The 19,144-nt window shown below is 41.6% G+C and overlaps 1 protein-coding gene across 7 annotated transcripts in view; it reads right to left on the minus strand.

The window, feature by feature from the left end:
• The window catches only part of TEX14 (testis expressed 14, intercellular bridge forming factor), a 477,154-nt gene that overhangs the window by 430,696 nt on the left and 27,314 nt on the right, over positions 1-19,144 (minus strand). For 6 of the 7 annotated variants that reach the window (XM_068268626.1, XM_068268628.1, XM_068268627.1 and 3 more), the window contains exon 2: positions 4,355-4,497. The exons of the other annotated variant lie outside the window; for it this stretch is intronic. In XM_068268626.1, the coding sequence (XP_068124727.1) occupies positions 4,355-4,490 (136 nt within the window). In that variant the 5' untranslated portion in view covers positions 4,491-4,497. The remainder of the gene's footprint in view (positions 1-4,354; positions 4,498-19,144) is intronic. 7 annotated transcript variants of the gene reach the window in all.

Consider the following 19,144-nt stretch of genomic DNA (forward strand, 5'->3'; position numbering starts at 1 on the left):
TTACCCATCAGATTAGACCCTAATCTGCCCCTTGCCGGCACCCAATCACCCGCCCACACGCTCAGATTGCCCTCAGACCCCCCCCTTATCAATTCGCCAGTGCAATATTTACATCTGTTATTCCCTGTAATAACCCACTGATCACCTGTCAATCACCCATCAATCACCCCCTGTCACTGCCACCCATCAATCACCCCCTGTCACTGCCACCCATCAATCAGCCCCTAACCTGCCCCTTGCGGGCAATCTGATCACCCACCCACACCAATAGATCGCCCGCAGATCCGACATCAGATCACCTCCCAAATGCAGTGTTTACATCTCTTCTCTCCTCTAAACACCCACTAATTACCCATCAATCACCCCCTATCACCACCTGTCACTGTTACCCATCAGATTAGACCCTAATCTGCCCCTTGCGGGCACCCAATCACCCGCCCACACGCTCAGATTGCCCTCAGACCCCCACTTATCAATTCACCAGTGCAATATTTACATCTGTTATTCCCTGTAATAACCCACTGATCACCTGTCAATCACCCATCAATCACCCCCTGTCACTGCCACCCATCAATCACCCCCTGTCACTGCCACCCATCAATCAGCCCCTAACCTGCCCCTTGCGGGCAATCTGATCACCCACCCACACCAATAGATCGCCCGCAGATCCGACATCAGATCACCTCCCAAATGCAGTGTTTACATCTCTTCTCTCCTCTAAACACCCACTAATTACCCATCAATCACCCATCAATCACCCCCTATCACCACCTGTCACTGTTACCCATCAGATTAGACCCTAATCTGCCCCTTGCGGGCACCCAATCACCCGCCCACACGCTCAGATTGCCCTCAGACCCCCACTTATCAATTCGCCAGTGCAATATTTACATCTGTTATTCCCTGTAATAACCCACTGATCACCTGTCAATCACCCATCAATCACCCCCTGTCACTGCCACCCATCAATCACCCCCTGTCACTGCCACCCATCAATCAGCCCCTAACCTGCCCCTTGCGGGCAATCTGATCACCCACCCACACCAATAGATCGCCCGCAGGTCCGACATCAGATCACCTCCCAAGTTCAGTGTTTACATCTCTTCTCTCCTCTAAACACCCACTAATCACCCATCAATCACCCCCTATCACCACCTGTCACTGTTACCCATCAGATTAGACCCTAATCTGCCCCTAGGGCACCCAATCACCCGCCCACACCTCAGAACGCCCTCAGACCCCAGCCCTGATCACCTCGCCAGTGCATTGCTTGCATCTATTTCCCCCCTCTAATCACACCTTGAGACACCCATCAATCACCTCCTGTCACCCCCTAGCACACCTACCCATCAGATCAGGCCCTAATTTGCCCCGTGTGGGCTCCTGATCACTCGGCCAAACCCTCAGATCCCCCTCAGACCCCCTTCCGATCACCTCCCCAGTGCATTGATTGCATCTATTTTCCCCTCTAACCGCCCCCTGAGACACCCATCAATCACCTCCTGTCACCCCCCTAGCACTCCTATCCATCAGAACAGGCCCAATACATCCTGTCATCTAAGAGGCCACCCTGCTTATGACCGGTTCCACAAAATTTGCCCCCTCATAGACCACCTGTCATCAAAATTTGCAGATGCTTATACCCCTGAACAGTCATTTTGAGGCATTTGTTTTCTAGACTACTCCTCGCGGTTTAGGGCCCCTAAAATGCCAGGGCAGTATAGGAACCCCACAAGTGACCCCATTTTAGAAAGAAGACACCCCAAGGTATTCTGTTAGGTGTATGATGAGTTCATAGAAGATTTTATTTTTTGTCAAAAGTTAGCGGAAATTGGATTTTTATTGTTTTTTTCACAAAGTGTCATTTTTCACTAACTTGTGACAAAAAATAAAATCTTCTACGAACTCACCATACCCCTAACGGAATACCTTGGGGTGTCTTCTTTCTAAAATGGGGTCACTTGTGGGGTTCCTATACTGCCCTGGCATTTTAGGGGCCCTAAACCGTGAGAAGTAGTCTAGAAAACAAATGCCTCAAAATGACCTGTGAATAGGACGTTGGGCCCCTTAGCGCACCTACGCTGCAAAAAAGTGTCACACATGTGGTATCGCCGTACTCAGAAGAAGTAGTATAATGTGTTTTGGGGGGTATTTTTATACATACCCATGCTGGGTGGGAGAAATCTCTCTGTAAATGGACAATTGTGTGTAAAAAAAATCAAATAATTGTCATTTACAGAGATATTTCTCCCACCCAGCATGGGTATGTGTAAAAATACACCCCAAAACACATTATAATACTTCTCCCGAGTACGGCGATACCACATGTGTGGCACTTTTTTGCACCCTAACTGCGCTAAGGGGCCCAAAGTCCAATGAGTACCTTTAGGATTTCACAGGTCATTTTGCGACATTTGGTTTCAAGACTACTCCTCACGGTTTAGGGCCCCTAAAATGCCAGGGCAGTATAGGAATCCCACAAATGACCCCATTTTAGAAAGAAGACACCCCAAGGTATTCCGTTAGGAGTACGGTGAGTTCATAGAAGATTTTATTTTTTGTCACAAGTTAGCGGAAAATGACACTTTGTGAAAAAAAAAATTAAAATCAATTTCTGCTAACTTGTGACAAAAAAAAAAAATCTTCTATGAACTCACCATACTCCTAACGGAATACCTTGGGGTGTCTTCTTTCTAAAATGGGGTAATTTGTGGGGTTCCTATACTGTCCTGGCATTTTAGGGGCCCTAAACCGTGAGGAGTAGTCTTGAAACCAAATTTCTCAAAATGACCTGTGAAATCCTAAAGGTACTCATTGGACTTTGGGCCCCTTAGCGCAGTTAGGGTGCAAAAAAGTGCCACACATGTGGTATCGCCGTACTCAGGAGAAGTAGTATAATGTGTTTTGGGGTGTATTTTTACACATACCCATGCTGAGTGGGAGAAATATCTCTATAAATAGACAATTGTGTGTAAAAAAAAATAAAAAATTGTCATTTACGGAGATATTTCTCCCACCCAGCATGGGTATGTGTAAAAATACACCCCAAAACACATTATACTACTTCTCCTGAGTACGGCAATACCACATGTGTGGCACTTTTTTGAAGCCTAACTGCGCTAAGGGGCCCAAAGTCCAATGAGCATCTTTAGGCTTTACAGGGGTGCTTACAATTAGGCACCCCCCAAAATGCCAGGACAGTGAACACACCCCACAAATGACCCCATTTTGGAAAGTAGACACTTCAAGGTATTCAGAGAGGAGCATAGTGAGTCCGTGGCAGATTTCATTTTTTTTTTGTCGCAAGTTAGAAGAAATGGAAACTTTTTTTTTTTTCTTTTTTGTCAGAAAGTGTCATTTTCCGCTAACTTGTTACAAAAAATAAAATCTTCTATGAACGCACCATGCCTCTCACTGAATACTTTGGGATGTCTTCTTTCCAAAATGGGGTCATTTGGGGGGTATTTGTACTTTCCTGGAATTTTAGCCCCTCATGAAACCTGACAGGTGCGCAGAAAAGTCAGAGATGCTTGAAAATGGGAAAATTCACTTTTGGCACCATAGTTTGTAAACGCTATAACTTTTAGCCAATCCAATAAATATACACTGAATGGTTTTTTTTTATCAAAGACATGTAGCAGAATAACTTTCGCGCTCAAATGTATAGGAAATTTTACTTTATTTGAAAAATGTCAGCACAGAAAGTTAAAAAAAAATCATTTTTTTGCCAAAATTCATGTCTTTTTTGCTGAATATAATAAAAAGTAAAAATCGCAGGAGCAATCAAATAGCACCAAAAGAAAGCTGTATTAGTGACAAGAAAAGGAGGTAAAATTCATTTAGGTGGTAGGTTGTATGAGCGAGCAATAAACCGTGAAAGCTGCAGTGGTCTGAATGGAGAAAAAGGCTCTGGTCCTTAAGGGGCGAAAAGACTGTGGTCCTGAAGTGGTTAAACTACAATGGGTGGAAACTGAGGAAAAAAAATGTTTTTCTTCGTCTTTTTCCCATTAAATTGGTTATAATATAATATTAATGAAGGACTAGTTTGTCTTGAAAAAAACATAGCTAAAATGTCAAAACTGCTCTGGTCCTTTACCTTTTTTACTTAGCATGGTTCCTGGTTATTGTACAGTGGATCCCTGTATAATAAACTCCATGGGACCAGGAAAAGTAGTTTACTACATGAGAGGTTTACTATATTAGAATTGGTCAAGCATTGAATATTTATACATATGCAGTTGCTGGGACCTGAGGACTGAGTTTACTATATGCAGAGGTTTACTATAACAATAACAAAATTCTACTGTATTTACAGAAGTCAAGTTAACAAAACTAAATTGCAAGCAAAACTTACCTTTCTTAAGCAGTTTTTTTGCCTTGAGATACTTTTCACCTTTTACATATTCATGCAGATGCTTTTCAGAAGAGTCAAATTTAATAGTTCCAATCATTACAGGGTAGGGTGCCAGAACAATGTTTGAACGTGACATTCTGTTTCTGAAAGAATATGGGGGAAAAAAGGGGGGGGGGGGGTGGATATCAGAAGCTTTTTGACAAGAAATACTTTACTTATTTATTTTTCTTTGTAACAGTAAATACTACTTTTGGAGATCAGAGGGCATATTCACAAAAGTTCAACAAAGTTTACATAATCGCCATCCTTGGGGTATTTTAACTTTTCTTGCTTTGAAACTATCCCAGTCCCTGGGACAGGAATGTGATTAAGGCTCTTAAACATATCATTCCCAAAAGAACATTAGGGCCCAAGCAAACGAGCACACTCCTGCGCATTTTTCAGCAGCACTTTAATAAAACACAATGCTGCAAAAAAGAACAGATGCGCACATAAGTGTGTTCAGACCCTTACTTACATGCAGGGGCGTTGCTAGCCCCAAAGATCAGTGGCACATGCCCCTTATCTATTTTGGGGTGCCCCGGATGTCCCCAACGCAGAGTAGAGACACCACAGCACACAGCATGGCACAACACAGTACCCAGCATGCCCCACAGAGGCACCACAGCACTCAGCATGGCATTACAGCACCCAGTGTGTCCCATAGAGGCACGATAGCACCCAGTACGGCACCACAGCACACAGAAATGGGGGGTATGCTGGGTGGTATGGTGCCTCTTTGTGGGCATATTGGGTGCTGTGATGCCATTATGGGGATATGCAGGGAGCTGTGGTTCTACTATGAGGGCATGCTGGGAGTTGTGCCTCCATGTAAGGCCCGTGGGAGCATGGGAGGGGGTCCACTAGAAGGTGATGGAATTCTATTGGGGAGTGCCAGACAACCTGGCAACAGGCCAACCCGCCCAGCAGAAAGCCAGACCAGTCAGCACAGAGGCCAGGTAACTATTTATGTGATATGCTGCATTTTTTTTTATTAAGAGATGGGGGCTTCAGCCAACATTTTGCTGAGCTGGCCTCCTTAGACCGCTGTTAAAGAGACACTGAAGCGAAAAAAAAATTATGATATTATGATTTGTATGTGTAGTACAGCTAAGAAATAAAACATTAAGATCAGATACATCAGTCTAATTGTTTCCAGTACAGGAAGAGTTAAGAAACTCCAGTTGTTATCTCTATGCAAAAAAGCAATTAAGCTCTACGTTGTGGAGAGGGCTGTTATCTGACTTTTATTATCTCAAGTGTTATTGAACTAATTACTTTTTTCCTGCCAGAGGAGAGGTCATTAGTTCACAAACTGCTCTGAAAGAATCATTTTGAATGCTGAGTGTTGTGTAATCTGCACATATTATAGAATGGTTCAATGTTAGAAAAAACACTATATACCTGAAAATAAAAATATGAGAATATTTTCTTTGCTGCTAAACTTCTAGTAATTATTCATAGTACACAACGAATTCATTATATCATATATTTTTTTTCGTTTCAGTGTCTTTTTAAGTTCATGTAATTTTGGCTCCGCCCATTACCACACCCACATTCTGGTGTATGATCACACCCATTTTTCAACTGGAGTGCCCAAAAGTGCCCCAGATCTCTTAGGATCTTAGCAACACCTCTGCTTACATTAGTATAGTTAATGTGGTTATAGGCGCTACTCCAACTCAAAATATAGTTACACAAACACTGAAGTAAAACTACATGGATCGCCACACAGTGGGATGGGAAATGCCTCCCTAAATAAATGAAATAAAGTCTGTGCAGGCGCTCAACATATATAATAGTTCACAGTCCCAGAATAGTCTGTATTCAAAACGGAACCAAACGATTATCACAAGTTCAAAGATAAGTATCCACCAGGTACTCTCACCAAATCAGTTGGCTGACTCAATCACAAATCAGCAAAAACAGCATAAAATGTACTCCAACGTTCTTCCACTGCTATTGGCATCTGTAGATTAAACACAGTGTGCGGACATAGCGTAATACTGCTGGATCACAGATTATTGTGACAGTTATTTCACCCCGTGTCAGGTGATCAATTGCGTGTTCCCACCACGCAATTGTGTTTAGGTCTTTGCTATTCAGATGGGATGCACATTCCTTAAAGACTGAAACAAAGGCCAGAGGCGGAAGTCGCACTGGGAGACGCGATTCAGGACACAGAGTAACTTATTATACACCGCCGAGGATTGTACTTTATGCGCGATTTGATGTCTACGTTTGTAAGTGCATCAGTATGTTTTTAACCTTTTATTAAATACAGTATCACGCTATGGTAGCCTTTGTTTCAGTCTTTAAGGAATGTGCATCCCATCTGAGTAGCAAAGACCTAAACACAGGGGGGTCAGCATTGGAATCTGGTGAGCAGTTAACCATTACATTGTCGGTGGTGGGAACACGCAATTGATCACCTGACACGGGGTGAATTAACTGTCACAATAATCTGTGATCCAGCAGTATTACGCTATGTCCGCACACTGTGTTTAATCTACAGATACCAATAGCAGTGGAAGAACGTTGGAGTACATTTTATGCTGTTTTTGCTGATTTGTGATTGAGTCAGCCAACTGATTTGGTGAGAGTACCTGGTGGATACATATCTTTGAACGTGTGATAATCGTTTGGTTCCGTTTTGAATACAGACTATTCTGGGACTGTGAACTATTATATATGTTGAGCGCCTGCACAGACTTTATTTCACCTCTGCTTACATGTAACTAGCTTAAGGCATACTGTCTAGAGCAGGGAGGCCCATTGGGTAGATCGCGATCTACCGGTAGATCGCGAAGGACTTCATAGTATATCCCGATCGCACTACATTTTTCATTCTATATATACAATTGTGCTTTTAAAATTGTACATAGGTAGATCACTTTGACTAATTTTTAAAAGCAGCTCACAAGCCGATAAAGTGTGGGCACCTCTAATCTAGAGAATATGATTTTTTTGTTTTCTACAGTTAAAGGAGTTATCAGGCATTTAAAAAAAAAAATCTTTACTCACCTGGGGCTTTCTCCAGCCCCGGGCAGCCGACTTTCCCACGCTGACCGCTCCGCTCTCCGCCGCTGTCCCGTTCTCCACGCACGGTATTCAGGCCGACCCTGAGGTCGTCCTTACTGCGGCTGCGCGAAGCGCCGCTGTCAGTCATGGCCGCGTTGCCCGCGGCATACCGCGCAGGCGCTGTAGTTCTGAGCCTGCGCAGTACGCCGCGGGCAACATGGCCATGACTGACAGCGGCGCTTCGCGCAGCCGCAGTAAGGACGACCTCGGGGTCAGCCTGAATACCGTGCGCGGAGACCAGGACAGTGGCAGAGAGCAGAGCGGTCGGCGTGGGACAGTCAGCAGCAAGGGGCTGGAGAAAGCCCCAGCCCAAATGAGTAAAGCTTTTTTTTTTTTTAATGCCTGATGATTCCTTTAAGACATGTTATACATTCCCAGTTTGGCAATCGGGTTCTTAAGCTTAACTACTCTTCTGTATTGATAACCAAACATCTCAGGAAACCTCTTTTGGCTAAACATGATTGCCTTTTGCCCCACTGGATGGGTACAGCAGTATTAACAGGGGATATGTGGGAGATTTGGACAAGGAACTTGTAAAATGATTTGATAAATGCTTAAATAAAGGAGGTGATTATGTGGATACATAATCAACAGATACATAGGCCTTTTATTTAAATCACTTTTTCTCCTGAGTTTTTTCCTAGGAGATGATTTTTCATCTTCTGTTTAAAACAACTTCTCAGCACCTTGCAATTGAAAAAAGTACCAAAAAGTACTGTCAAAATTATTCTGTGTATTTTGCTGGTGGCTGAAAAGGCATTTCATTGATTGCAGCTACAACTTGCAATCTATACATGTTACAATAATATGCATACCCAGCTGCAGCACAAGAGTTGTCCTTTATGTGCATACCCAGGTATTTCATCAGCATTCCTACTGTGCGCATTCACTTTACACTTAGTGTCCTTTGCAACGCATATGCACCGCAATCCTTTAATTAAGAATGACTGTGCTCACATGTAATGCATAGGCTCTCCATGCACATGAGCGCAATTAGGGCTCACACTGGCTACTAATTTATTAAAGGGAGGGTCAGAAAGCAATAACCTGCTGTATCATTGGCAGCTTGATGCTAATCCTTGCCTGTCTTGAGTTAGAGCCACCTTATCAGAGTTTGGTTCGTGTTGTGACCTGGCTCGACTTTGACTCATCTATAACTTTTCCCTACCTGCCTCAGTCTTTGGCTTGTTACTTGACTTGTCTGTCTGAAGCCTGACTTCACCTTAGATAGACCCAACTACGTTACCACATGTACACTAGTCATCTTGTTGCTCTGAGGAGAACCCGATTTTTCTGTCACCAGTGGGACAATTCTGGAGGTCACAACCTGGTGGCTACCAGGAAGCAAAGTGCTCTCCCATGGCCCATCATCCATTGTGGGTGAAAGCCGCAGTGTACCACTGGTGCCATGATCAACAGTTTTAATTAGGATGATACAATTTATTGACTGATTTAAAAGAAAAAAAAATGTTCTGACATGAGGAACAGAGACAACCACCTGGAGTACCTTATTTAACAAGGCTACAAACCTCTAATGGCCAAGGCCCAACTCAAGAAACCTAACATCATCCCTAGGATCCAACTCCTGAAATATAAGCAAACCTAGGAGGTGACCTACATGTTGTCACCTACAACCCACACCTGGAAATCTTAAAGGCTCGTACTCACGTAACGCGTGACTAAAGTTGACTGAGGCGGCATGCAGAGTAGCTATGTTTCGAGATGGACAACCAACAGAGCTGTATACTAGATGGTTCATCATGACTTCAATTTTTTTTACCTGGATTTTGATCTATAGACTTTTTCTCAAAGCATCAAACTATTTTTTTATTTAGAATAAAAGTCAAAATAAATCACTGCACTTCAAATGGATTGTTGAAATCCCACCGGTGGAGTGCACTTGATTCACAATCCAATTCAAATTGCATTCAAACAGTTCCAGAAGAGCTCAGTTCACTTGGTTTTCAATAGCACTCCAGGCTTGTGAACGACACCTCAAGAAAGACAAAAAAAAATAGATAATGTACTGTAGATTGTTAATAGCTAAGGCAAACACCCTCAGTGAACCATCATAGTTACATAGTTATTTTGGTTGAAAAAAATACATACGTCCATCGAGTTCAACTAGTGTGAGGGAAAGGGAGTAAATCACCACTTTAAAATTAGCTCTAAAAGTATTGTATGTACATAATATTGCTAAAGCATATCACAGAATAAAATCCCAGATCCCCTGGTCCACGAGCTACGGCTCCACATCTTGTTCAAAGTCAGCACACTGCACTCCTAGCAGCCAATAAGGGGGAGGGGCTTTTGTGAAGGACAGCAAAACATATAGGTCTGAGATTGGAAGGCAACTGGGAAATTCATATGTGTATCAAGTACTTGATAGGGATCTTGTTAGGAAAAAAGAAGGATGTAGGTAGAAAAAACCTGGTAATGGCTAACTGGTAGAGTTAAATTATGCAAGCTTTCTGGGATCTAGTCTCCTTCTTCAGGCATATTTCCAGATGTTAGCTGAAGCAAAAAACTTTGTTTTTTCTACCTACATAATTTGTTTGGCTTTATACTACCAAAAGTTCACTAGAGCCTGCTTAATCCACGTGGGAGATTTATTGTGGCTGGCATCAATACTATTTTTTCTCCCATTGCAAGATATCTTGAGTGGATTTTAAGATCATGTGTTGTTTCTCTCCCTCCATAATGGATACTCAGATGTTCCTTGATGTGATAGGGAAAATTAATGACCTTGGTAATGATGTCTTGTTGGTTACTTTGTATGTTGAGTCCCTCTCCACCTCCATCCCATACAATGGGGGTGAAAAGGCAGCTAAACACTATCTTTAACCCTGTGCTGACATTAAAAAAGCGAGAGTCTTTTTCAGATTTTTTTGAGGAAAAACTACTTCCTGTTTGAGGACAAGTTTTTTGAGCAGTGTCGGGGTTTAGCAATGGGATTGAGTGTGGACCATCACATGCTAGTCTATTCATGGGCCTCTATGAAGAATCTTTCATTTATACTAATGAGTTATTTCTCTGTCACTCTAAGAGGTGATGGAGATACATCAATTTAATTTTTGTCATCTGGGCAGGGCCACGATTGACCATAGAAGCCTTTATCTCAGAGTTACATGGGAGATGTCCCTAAATTTCCTTAACCATTTATTGTGATGAAAAATCCTTGATGCAATGGTTTATAGAAATGGAGGAACTTTGTCCGCCGATCATTTTTACAAAGGGTAACTGATAGAAGCGTAACAAAGGAAACAGGATTTAAATCCCTTCATAGGAACTATCCCTTGGATCTTTGTTCACCATCACTGGTACCTGCTCAAGGTTCAACATTCAACATTCCAGGCTTGCAAGAATATATCAGCTATAATTCCATTTGTCTCCATTTACTCCAGTCACTTAAAGAATGAGAGGGTAATTAAACAACACTGGCCCATTCTACAACCTGGTTTCTCCATGGTTAAGGATATTTTTTTTTTTAAAACTCTAATTATGGCACATAGGAGAGCTCCCACTATAGGAAATATATTAGTTTGTGCAGATAAAACATCACGTGACAGTGAGAAAAGGTGTTTTTCCTTGTTTCTCCAGTCACGTGTAACAATATTACGAAGGGAAATTCTTTCTATCATCTGCTTTCTGGTAAACAGTTTCAGATTAATGGCTTTTTTGCATGAGAGTCTTCCTATATAGTTTATTTAATATGTTGTTCCTGCGCTAAGAGTAATAAGAAAACAATTTAAAAACTTTAAGAGAGAATCGCATACCACAAATCTGCAATCTGTCTGGGCTATAATAATAAAGCTGTAGCAGGTCATTTTATAAGGTAGAAACTTATGCTTAGTCAAATGAAGGTACACATTATTCATTATATCTCCCCATTGAGGAGGGTAGGTGACAGGAAGATGTAACACATCATTGGGTATGTGCCACACTTCCGTGTTGTTGTATTTTCCTCTCCCCCATGCTATTCTTTTACGCCTTTATGATTGTTTGCCACCACAGTGTTTTTGTTCATCTGATTGGTGTGCTCTTACAGCTGCAGTTTTCCCATCAGATCTGCCTCTAGCTTGAAGCAGACACCACCCTCTGACTGGCCAGTCTGTTTTCTATTAGTTGGTATGGTACTGCTATTGAAAGGTGTCTTCACTGAGCCATCTAGTATATATCTATCACGCTAATACGTGAAGAGATCTAGCGTAACTAGTGTAAATCTCAGTTCTAGTGAGAAAGGCATAGTCAGGGTCAGGCCGAAGTCGTTCACAAGAGCAGATGAGTGAAGTACAATAGAGTTAGGCAAAATCGTAGTCAATTAACAGGCAGGTTCATACACATAAGTCAGATGTCAGTCGTATTGGAAGGATCAAACAGTAGCAAAGTCAGGGACAGGCCGAGTCATACACATATATCAGATGGCAGTGGTGCAGAAGGGCTAGGCAAGAGCGGGGTAAAGAGGCAGGTAAAAGGTCGGTATACAGATAATATACAATATTACGATATGATATTACAAATATATAATACTACAAAATAATAAGACTGACTGACTAGAGTACATATATATCGTGCTGATGCCCAATATATGAAATGTAGCTCTCAATTTCTCACTAGCTAGGGCCAAGAACCAGCAAACTGATTAGTATCAAGGCCAACAAACAAGTTAATACTCTGGCCTTAAGTATCCAGGAGGCAGAGCAAAAGTCCAGCCCCCAGAATTGACAGCATCTCCTGCAAAAAGGTGTCAGCTGATGACATCACAGCTGACACCCCATCACACACGCCTCCTCAGTCTATAAAGGCAGCTCTGAGCTGCACGCGTCCTGCCAGAAACGCCGACTCACATCTACAGGGGTGCCGGGGATGCCATCATGCTGATTCACGTCTACAGGGGAGCCAAGGATGCGTTTGACCAAACAGGAAGAGGAAGCTTCCTCCAGCTGCTCCACACTATCAGAGCAGCCTCCAGAGATCACACCAGGTAAGTTTGTTACAATAGCTCTGTTTTGTGCAAGCTGTGTTTAATGGCTGTACAAGCTTGAAAAAAAAACGTTGCTACTCTATGCAGCCTGCTTTTTTCATAAATGTATGTAATTTAAGCTATGGATTTCCTCTGAAATAAATTTATATACATTTTGCAAGATGATGTTGGTCTTTTCACGCTGTTCCTGAAAGATCAGCCAGATGCCAGGCAATTGGTGTTGTTTAATATGGCAGCCTCCATATCCATCTCACTTCAGGTGTCCTTCTGTTTACCGTACTAACGGCTCAAAACTGTACATAGAGTTTTTAACATGGATAGCAATTTTCCATGCTGTATGATGTTGATGGAATTTAACTGCCACATTTATTTTCAGCCTAGAATAAGTATAGTATCAGTTCTATTTGTAAGTTATCTTTGTGAACTCTGGATTTACACTTTTCCCAGCTCAGCCTGGGGATTACTTAGGGATTACTAAACATTCATGCAAGAACTCCTAATGTCCTGATCTAATTAATGCACATCCCCAGCAGTGCATCGGATCAAATGAAGTGAATAGTAGGACAGGGAAGCTCTTCCTATTGGCTGTCTCCTTTGTCTGTCCATTTTACAGAATACTGATTTTTAGTCTGACAGCCCAAGGCTGGTCTTAAAATACTGAACATCTCACTTGTTTTACCAAATGATCTAATCTTTGTAAATTGACATTTATTGAGTAACTTACAGCACAAGTTGGTAATTTACCTCATTAGTCTGTAATTTTAGTTTTCAATGCAGTAATAGCCTAAGTGTATAGGCATTTGACAAGATGTTCGGTAGAATCAGCTGTTTTCGGCATTACCAAATGTGGCAATGCTTAGTTAGCACAATGTGTATGGTGTTGCGAGACTGCACTATATACAGTGGGATGCAAAAGTTGGGACAACCTTGTTAATCGTCATGATTTTCTTGTATAAATCGTTGGTTGTTACGATAAAAAATGTCAGTTAAATATATCATATTGGAGATACACACAGTGATATTTGAAAAGTGAAATTAAGTTTATTGGATTTACAGAAAGTGTGCAATAATTGTCTAAACAAAATTAGGCAGGTGCATAAATAAAAAAAGAAATGAAATCAATATTTAGTAGATCCTCCTTTTGCAGAAATTAAAGACTCTAAACGCTTCCTGTAGGTTCCAATGAGAGTCTGGATTCTGGTTGAAGGTATTTTGGACCATTCGTCTTTACAAAACATCTCTAGTTTAGTCAGGTTTGATGGCTTCCGAGCATGGACAGCTTTCTTTAACGCACATCACAGATTTTCAATTATATTCAGGTCTGGGGACTGAGATGGCCATTCCAGAACATTGTACTTGTTTCTCTGCATTAATGCCTTAGTGGATTTTAAGCAGTGTTTAGTGTTGTTGTCTTGCTGAAAGATCCAGCTTCAACTTTGTCACCGATTGCTAGACATTGGTCTCCAGAATCTGCTGACACTGAGTGGAATCCATGCGTCCCTCAACTTTGACAAGATTCCCAGTCCCTGCACTGGCCACACAGCCCCACAGCATGATGGAACCACCACATTTTACTGTAGGTAGCAGGTGTTTTTCTTGGAATGCTGTGTTATTTTTTCTCCATGCATAACACCCCTTGTTATGCCCAAATAACTCCATTTTAGTTTCATCAGTCCACAGCACCTTTTTCCAAAATGAAGCTGGCTTGTCCAAATGTGCTTTAGCATACCTCAAGTGGCTCTGTTTGTGCTGTGGGCGGAGAAAAGGCTTCCTCTGCATCAGCATCTCCTTGTGTAAAGTGCGCCGAATGGTTGAACGATGCACAGTGACTCCATCTGCAGCAAGATGATTTTGTAGGGTTTTGGTGCTGGTCTATGGGCTGACTCTGACTGTTCTCACCGTTTGTTGCTTCTGTTTATCCGAGATTTTTCTTGGTCTGCCACTTCGAGCCTTAACTTCAACTGAGCCTGTGGTCTTCCATTTCCTCAATATGTTCCTAACTGTGGAAACAGACAGCTGAAATCTCTGAGACGGCTTTCTGTATCCTTCCCCTAAACCATGACTGTGAACAATCTTTGTCTTCAGGTCATTTGAGAGTTGTTTTGAGACCCCCATGTTGCTACTCTTCAGAGGAAATTGAAAGAGGAGGGAAACTTACAATTGACCCCCTTAAATACTCTTTCTCATAATTGGATTCACCTTTGTATGTTGGTCAGGGTTCACTGAGCTTACCAAGCCAATTTGAGTTCCCATAATTAGTTCTAAAGGTTTTGGAATCTTTAAAATGACAACAGTGAACATTTATGCACCTGCCTAATTTTATTTAAACAATTATTGCGCACTTTCTGTACATCCAATAAACTTCATTTCACTTCTCAAATATCACTGTGTGTGTCTCCTATATGATATATTTAACTGACATTTTTTATTGTAGCAACCAACGATTTATACAGGAAAATCATGACGGTTAACAAGGTTTCCCAAACTTTCGCATCCCATTATATATATAATGAGATGTGTGTGTATGTAGGTGCTGTCATCACTCAAAAATGTCTTGAACGATTTCAACGAAACTTGGTATACTGATCCTTTACTACCTGGAAAGATATGTTCTGGGGATCTTGCATCCCCCTGCACAACTGGGCGGAACCACAAACAGCTAATCAGATTTCACCCATTCAAATCAATGGAAAAATAATGGAAAAGGTTGCCACTCTCACAATAATAAAGCCCAAACTTGGTGACCAAGGTGAAAAATTTGGGGAAGTAGGCGGAGCATAAAACAGCCAATCAAATTTCAGCAATTCATTTTCAACTGGAAAATGTAAACTGCAAGTCATTTTTAGATTGCTAATTGCAGAATTTTAAAACTTGTCACGCTTGGTCACTAGGTGACTGGAATTAATATTCAGGAACAGTGAGTGGAGCCTACAGCACCCAATCAAAATTCACCTACTGTATATTCCTGCATAAAAGACTAATTTTTAACCCTTGAAAATCTTCTGAAAAGTTGGGGGTCGTCTTATACTCCGGGTATCATTGATGCCGGGTGATACACCCTATCCTGTTACCGCCTCTCAGATCTCGCTGCTGAGGAATGTAGTGAAGCGGCGCAGGCGCTCAAGTGTGAGATCTGAGAAGCAGAGAAGGAGGTAAATAGGATACAAGGGTGGGCCAGACAGGTGAAAGAGGCGTATTTTATGGGCACAGCACGATCTATTCTTCCATACTTCTCTGATAAACATGGAGACAGGGAGAGCTGACCAATCCAACCAGTCAATTGACTATATACTGTTATATACTGGGTACCGCATACAGTACAGCACCAGTATATGATTTTTTTATTTTTATTTGGTGTGTGTTGGAAGAGGGGTAGCCTTATACGGTGAGTATATCACAAACTCTATATTTTTACTGAAAAAGTTGGGGGGTCGTCTTATACGCCCAGTCGTCTTATACGCCAGAATATACGGTATTGATTTTCAAGGTGAACTGCTGCCATTCTTAGACTGTTAATGCCAGAGGTCTCAAACCTGGTACAGTCGGTCATTGGGTGACTGGGCTTCAAATTCACTAAAGGAGGTGGAACCACAAACAGACAATCAGATTTCTTTGCTAGATAAACTGCTTCCATTCACACATTTTTTATGCCAGGAGCATGAAAGCTCACAAACTTAGTCATTGAGTGACGGTGTGTCAACTTTACAAAAAGTGGACGGAGCCAAAAACATTTCACTGGGAAAATGTAAACTGCAGCCATTCTTTCACTTTTAATGGCAGGGTTCTTAAACTTTGCTCAGTTAGTCAGTGGGTGACTGGGATTAATATTCAGGAAAGTGTCTGGTGCCTACAACAGCCAATCAAAATTCACATATAGATTTTCAAGGGGAATATTTAAATTCTTGCCATTCTTACACTGTCAATAGCAAAGGCCTCGAACCTGGTACAGTCGGTCTTTTGGGTGACTGGGATTCAAATTCAGAAAAGGGGCAAAGCCACAAACAGCTAATTAGACTTGTTTCATTTGTATGGGAAAAATGTAATTATTGATGCAGAGGAACCCAAAAGCTTACAAACTTGGTCATTGAGTGTTTGTGTGTTAACCACTTGAGGACCACAGTCTTTCTACCCCTTAAGGACCAGGCACTTTTTCCCCATTCAGACCACTGCAGCTTTCACGGTTTATTGCTCGCTCATACAACCTACCACCTAAATGAATTTTGGCTCCTTTTCTTGTCACTAATAAAGCTTTCTTTTGGTGCTATTTGATTGCTCCTGCGATTTTTACTTTTTATTATATTCATCAAAAAAGACATGAATTTTGGCAAAAAAATGATTTTTTTAACTTTCTGTGCTGACATTTTTCAAATAAAGTAAAATTTCTGTATACATGCAGCGCGAAAAATGTGGACAAACATGTTTTTGATTTAAAAAAAACCCATTCATTGTATATTTATTGGTTTGGGTAAAAGTTATAGCGTTTACAAACTATGGTGCAAAAAGTGAATTTTCCCATTTTCAAGCATCTATGACTTTTCTGACCCCCTGTCATGTTTCATGAGGGGCTAGAATTCCAGGATAGTATAAATACCCCCCAAATGACCCCATTTTGGAAAGAAGACATCCCAAAGTATTCACTGAGAGGCATAGTGAGTTCATAGAAGATATTATTTTTTGTCACAAGTAAGCGGAAAATGACACTTAATGACAAAAAAAAAAAAAAGTTTCCATTTCTGCTAACTTGCGACAAAAAAAAATGAAATCTGCCACGGACTCACCATGCCCCTCTCTGAATACCTTGAAGTGTCTACTTTCCAAAATGGGGTCATTTGTGGGGTGTGTTTACTGTCCTGACATTTTGGGGGGTGCTAAATTGTAAGCACCCCTGTAAAGCCTAAAGGTGCTCATTGGACTTTGGACCCCTTAGCTCAGTTAGGCTGCAAAAAAGTGCCACACATGTGGTATTGCCATACTCAGTAGAAGTACTATAATGTGTTTTGGGGTGTATTTTTACACATACCCATGCTGGGTGGGAGAAATATCTCTGTAAATGACAATGTTTTCATTTTTTTTACACACAATTGTCCATTTACAGAGTTATTTCTCCCACCCAGCATGGGTATGTGTAAAAATACACCACAAAACACATTATACTACTTCTCCTGAGTACGGCGATACCACATGTGTGGCACTTTTTTGCACCCTAACTGCGCTAAAGGGCCCAAAGTCCAATGAGTACCTTTAGGATTTCACAGGTCATTTTGCGACATTTGGTTTCAAGACTACTCCTCATGGTTTAGGGCCCCTAAAATGCCAGGGCATTATAGGAACCCCACAAATGACCCCATTTTAGAAAGAAGACACCCCAAGGTATTCCGTTAGGAGTATGGTGAGTTCATAGAAGATTTTATTTTTTGTCACAAGTTAGCGGAACATGACACAAAAACAATTAAAATAAATTTCCGCTAACTTGTGACAAAAAAATAAAAACTTCTATGAACTCACCATACTCCTAACGGAATACCTTTGGGTGTCTTCTTTCTAAAATGGGGTCATTTGTGGGGTTCCTATACTGCCCTGGCATTTTAGGGGCCCTAAACCATGAGAAGTAGTCTGGAAATCAAATTCCGCAAAATGACCTGTGAAATCCTAAAGGTACTCATTGGACTTTGGGCCCTTTAGCGCAGTTAGGGTGCAAAAACGTGCCACACATGTGGTATCGCCGTACTCGGGAGAAGTAGTACAATGTGTTTACCTCTGTAAATGGACAATTGTGTGTAAAAAAATCAAAAGATTGTCATTTACAGAGGTATTTCTCCCACCCAGCATGGGTATGTGTAAAAATACACCCCAAAACACATTATACTACTTCTCCCGAGTACGGCAATACCACATGTGTGGCACTTTTTTGCACCCTAACTGCGCTAAAGGGCCCAAAGTTCAATGAGTACCTTTAGGATTTCACAGGTCATTTTTGTTTCAAGACTACTCCTCACGGTTTAGGGCCCCTAAAATGCCAGGGCAGTATAGGAACCCCACTAATGACCCCATTTTACAAAGAAGACACCCCAAGGTATTCCGTTAGGAGTATGGTGAGTTCATCGAAGATTTTATTTTTTGCCACAAGTTAGCGGAAATTGATTTGAATTGTTTTTCTTCACAAAGTGTCATATTCCGCTAACTTGTGACAAAAAATAAAATCTTCTATGTACTCACCATACTCCTAACGGAATACCTTTGGGTGTCTCCTTTCTAGAATGGGGTCATTTTTGGGGTTCCTATACTGCCCTGGCATTTTAGGGGCCCTAAACCGTGAGGAGTAGTCTTGAAACCAAATGTCGCAAAATGACCTGTGAAATCCTAAAGGTACTCATTGGACTTTGGGCCCCTTAGCGCACTTAGGGTGTAAAAAAGTGCCACACATGTGGTACCGCCGTACTCAGGAGAAGTAGTATAATGTGTTTTGTGGTGTATTTTTACACATACCCATGCTGGGTGGTAGAAATATCTCTGTACATGACAATTGTTTGATTATTTTTACACACAATTGTCCATTTACAGAGAGATTTCTCCCACCCAGCATGGGTATGTGTAAAAATACACCCCAAAACACATTATACTACTTCTCCTGAGTACGGCGATACCACATGTGTGACACTTTTTTTGCAGCCTAGGTGCGCTAATGG

The sequence above is a fragment of the Hyperolius riggenbachi genome, chromosome 2 (assembly GCF_040937935.1).
Source record: "Hyperolius riggenbachi isolate aHypRig1 chromosome 2, aHypRig1.pri, whole genome shotgun sequence".
Taxonomy (NCBI): domain Eukaryota; kingdom Metazoa; phylum Chordata; class Amphibia; order Anura; family Hyperoliidae; genus Hyperolius; species Hyperolius riggenbachi.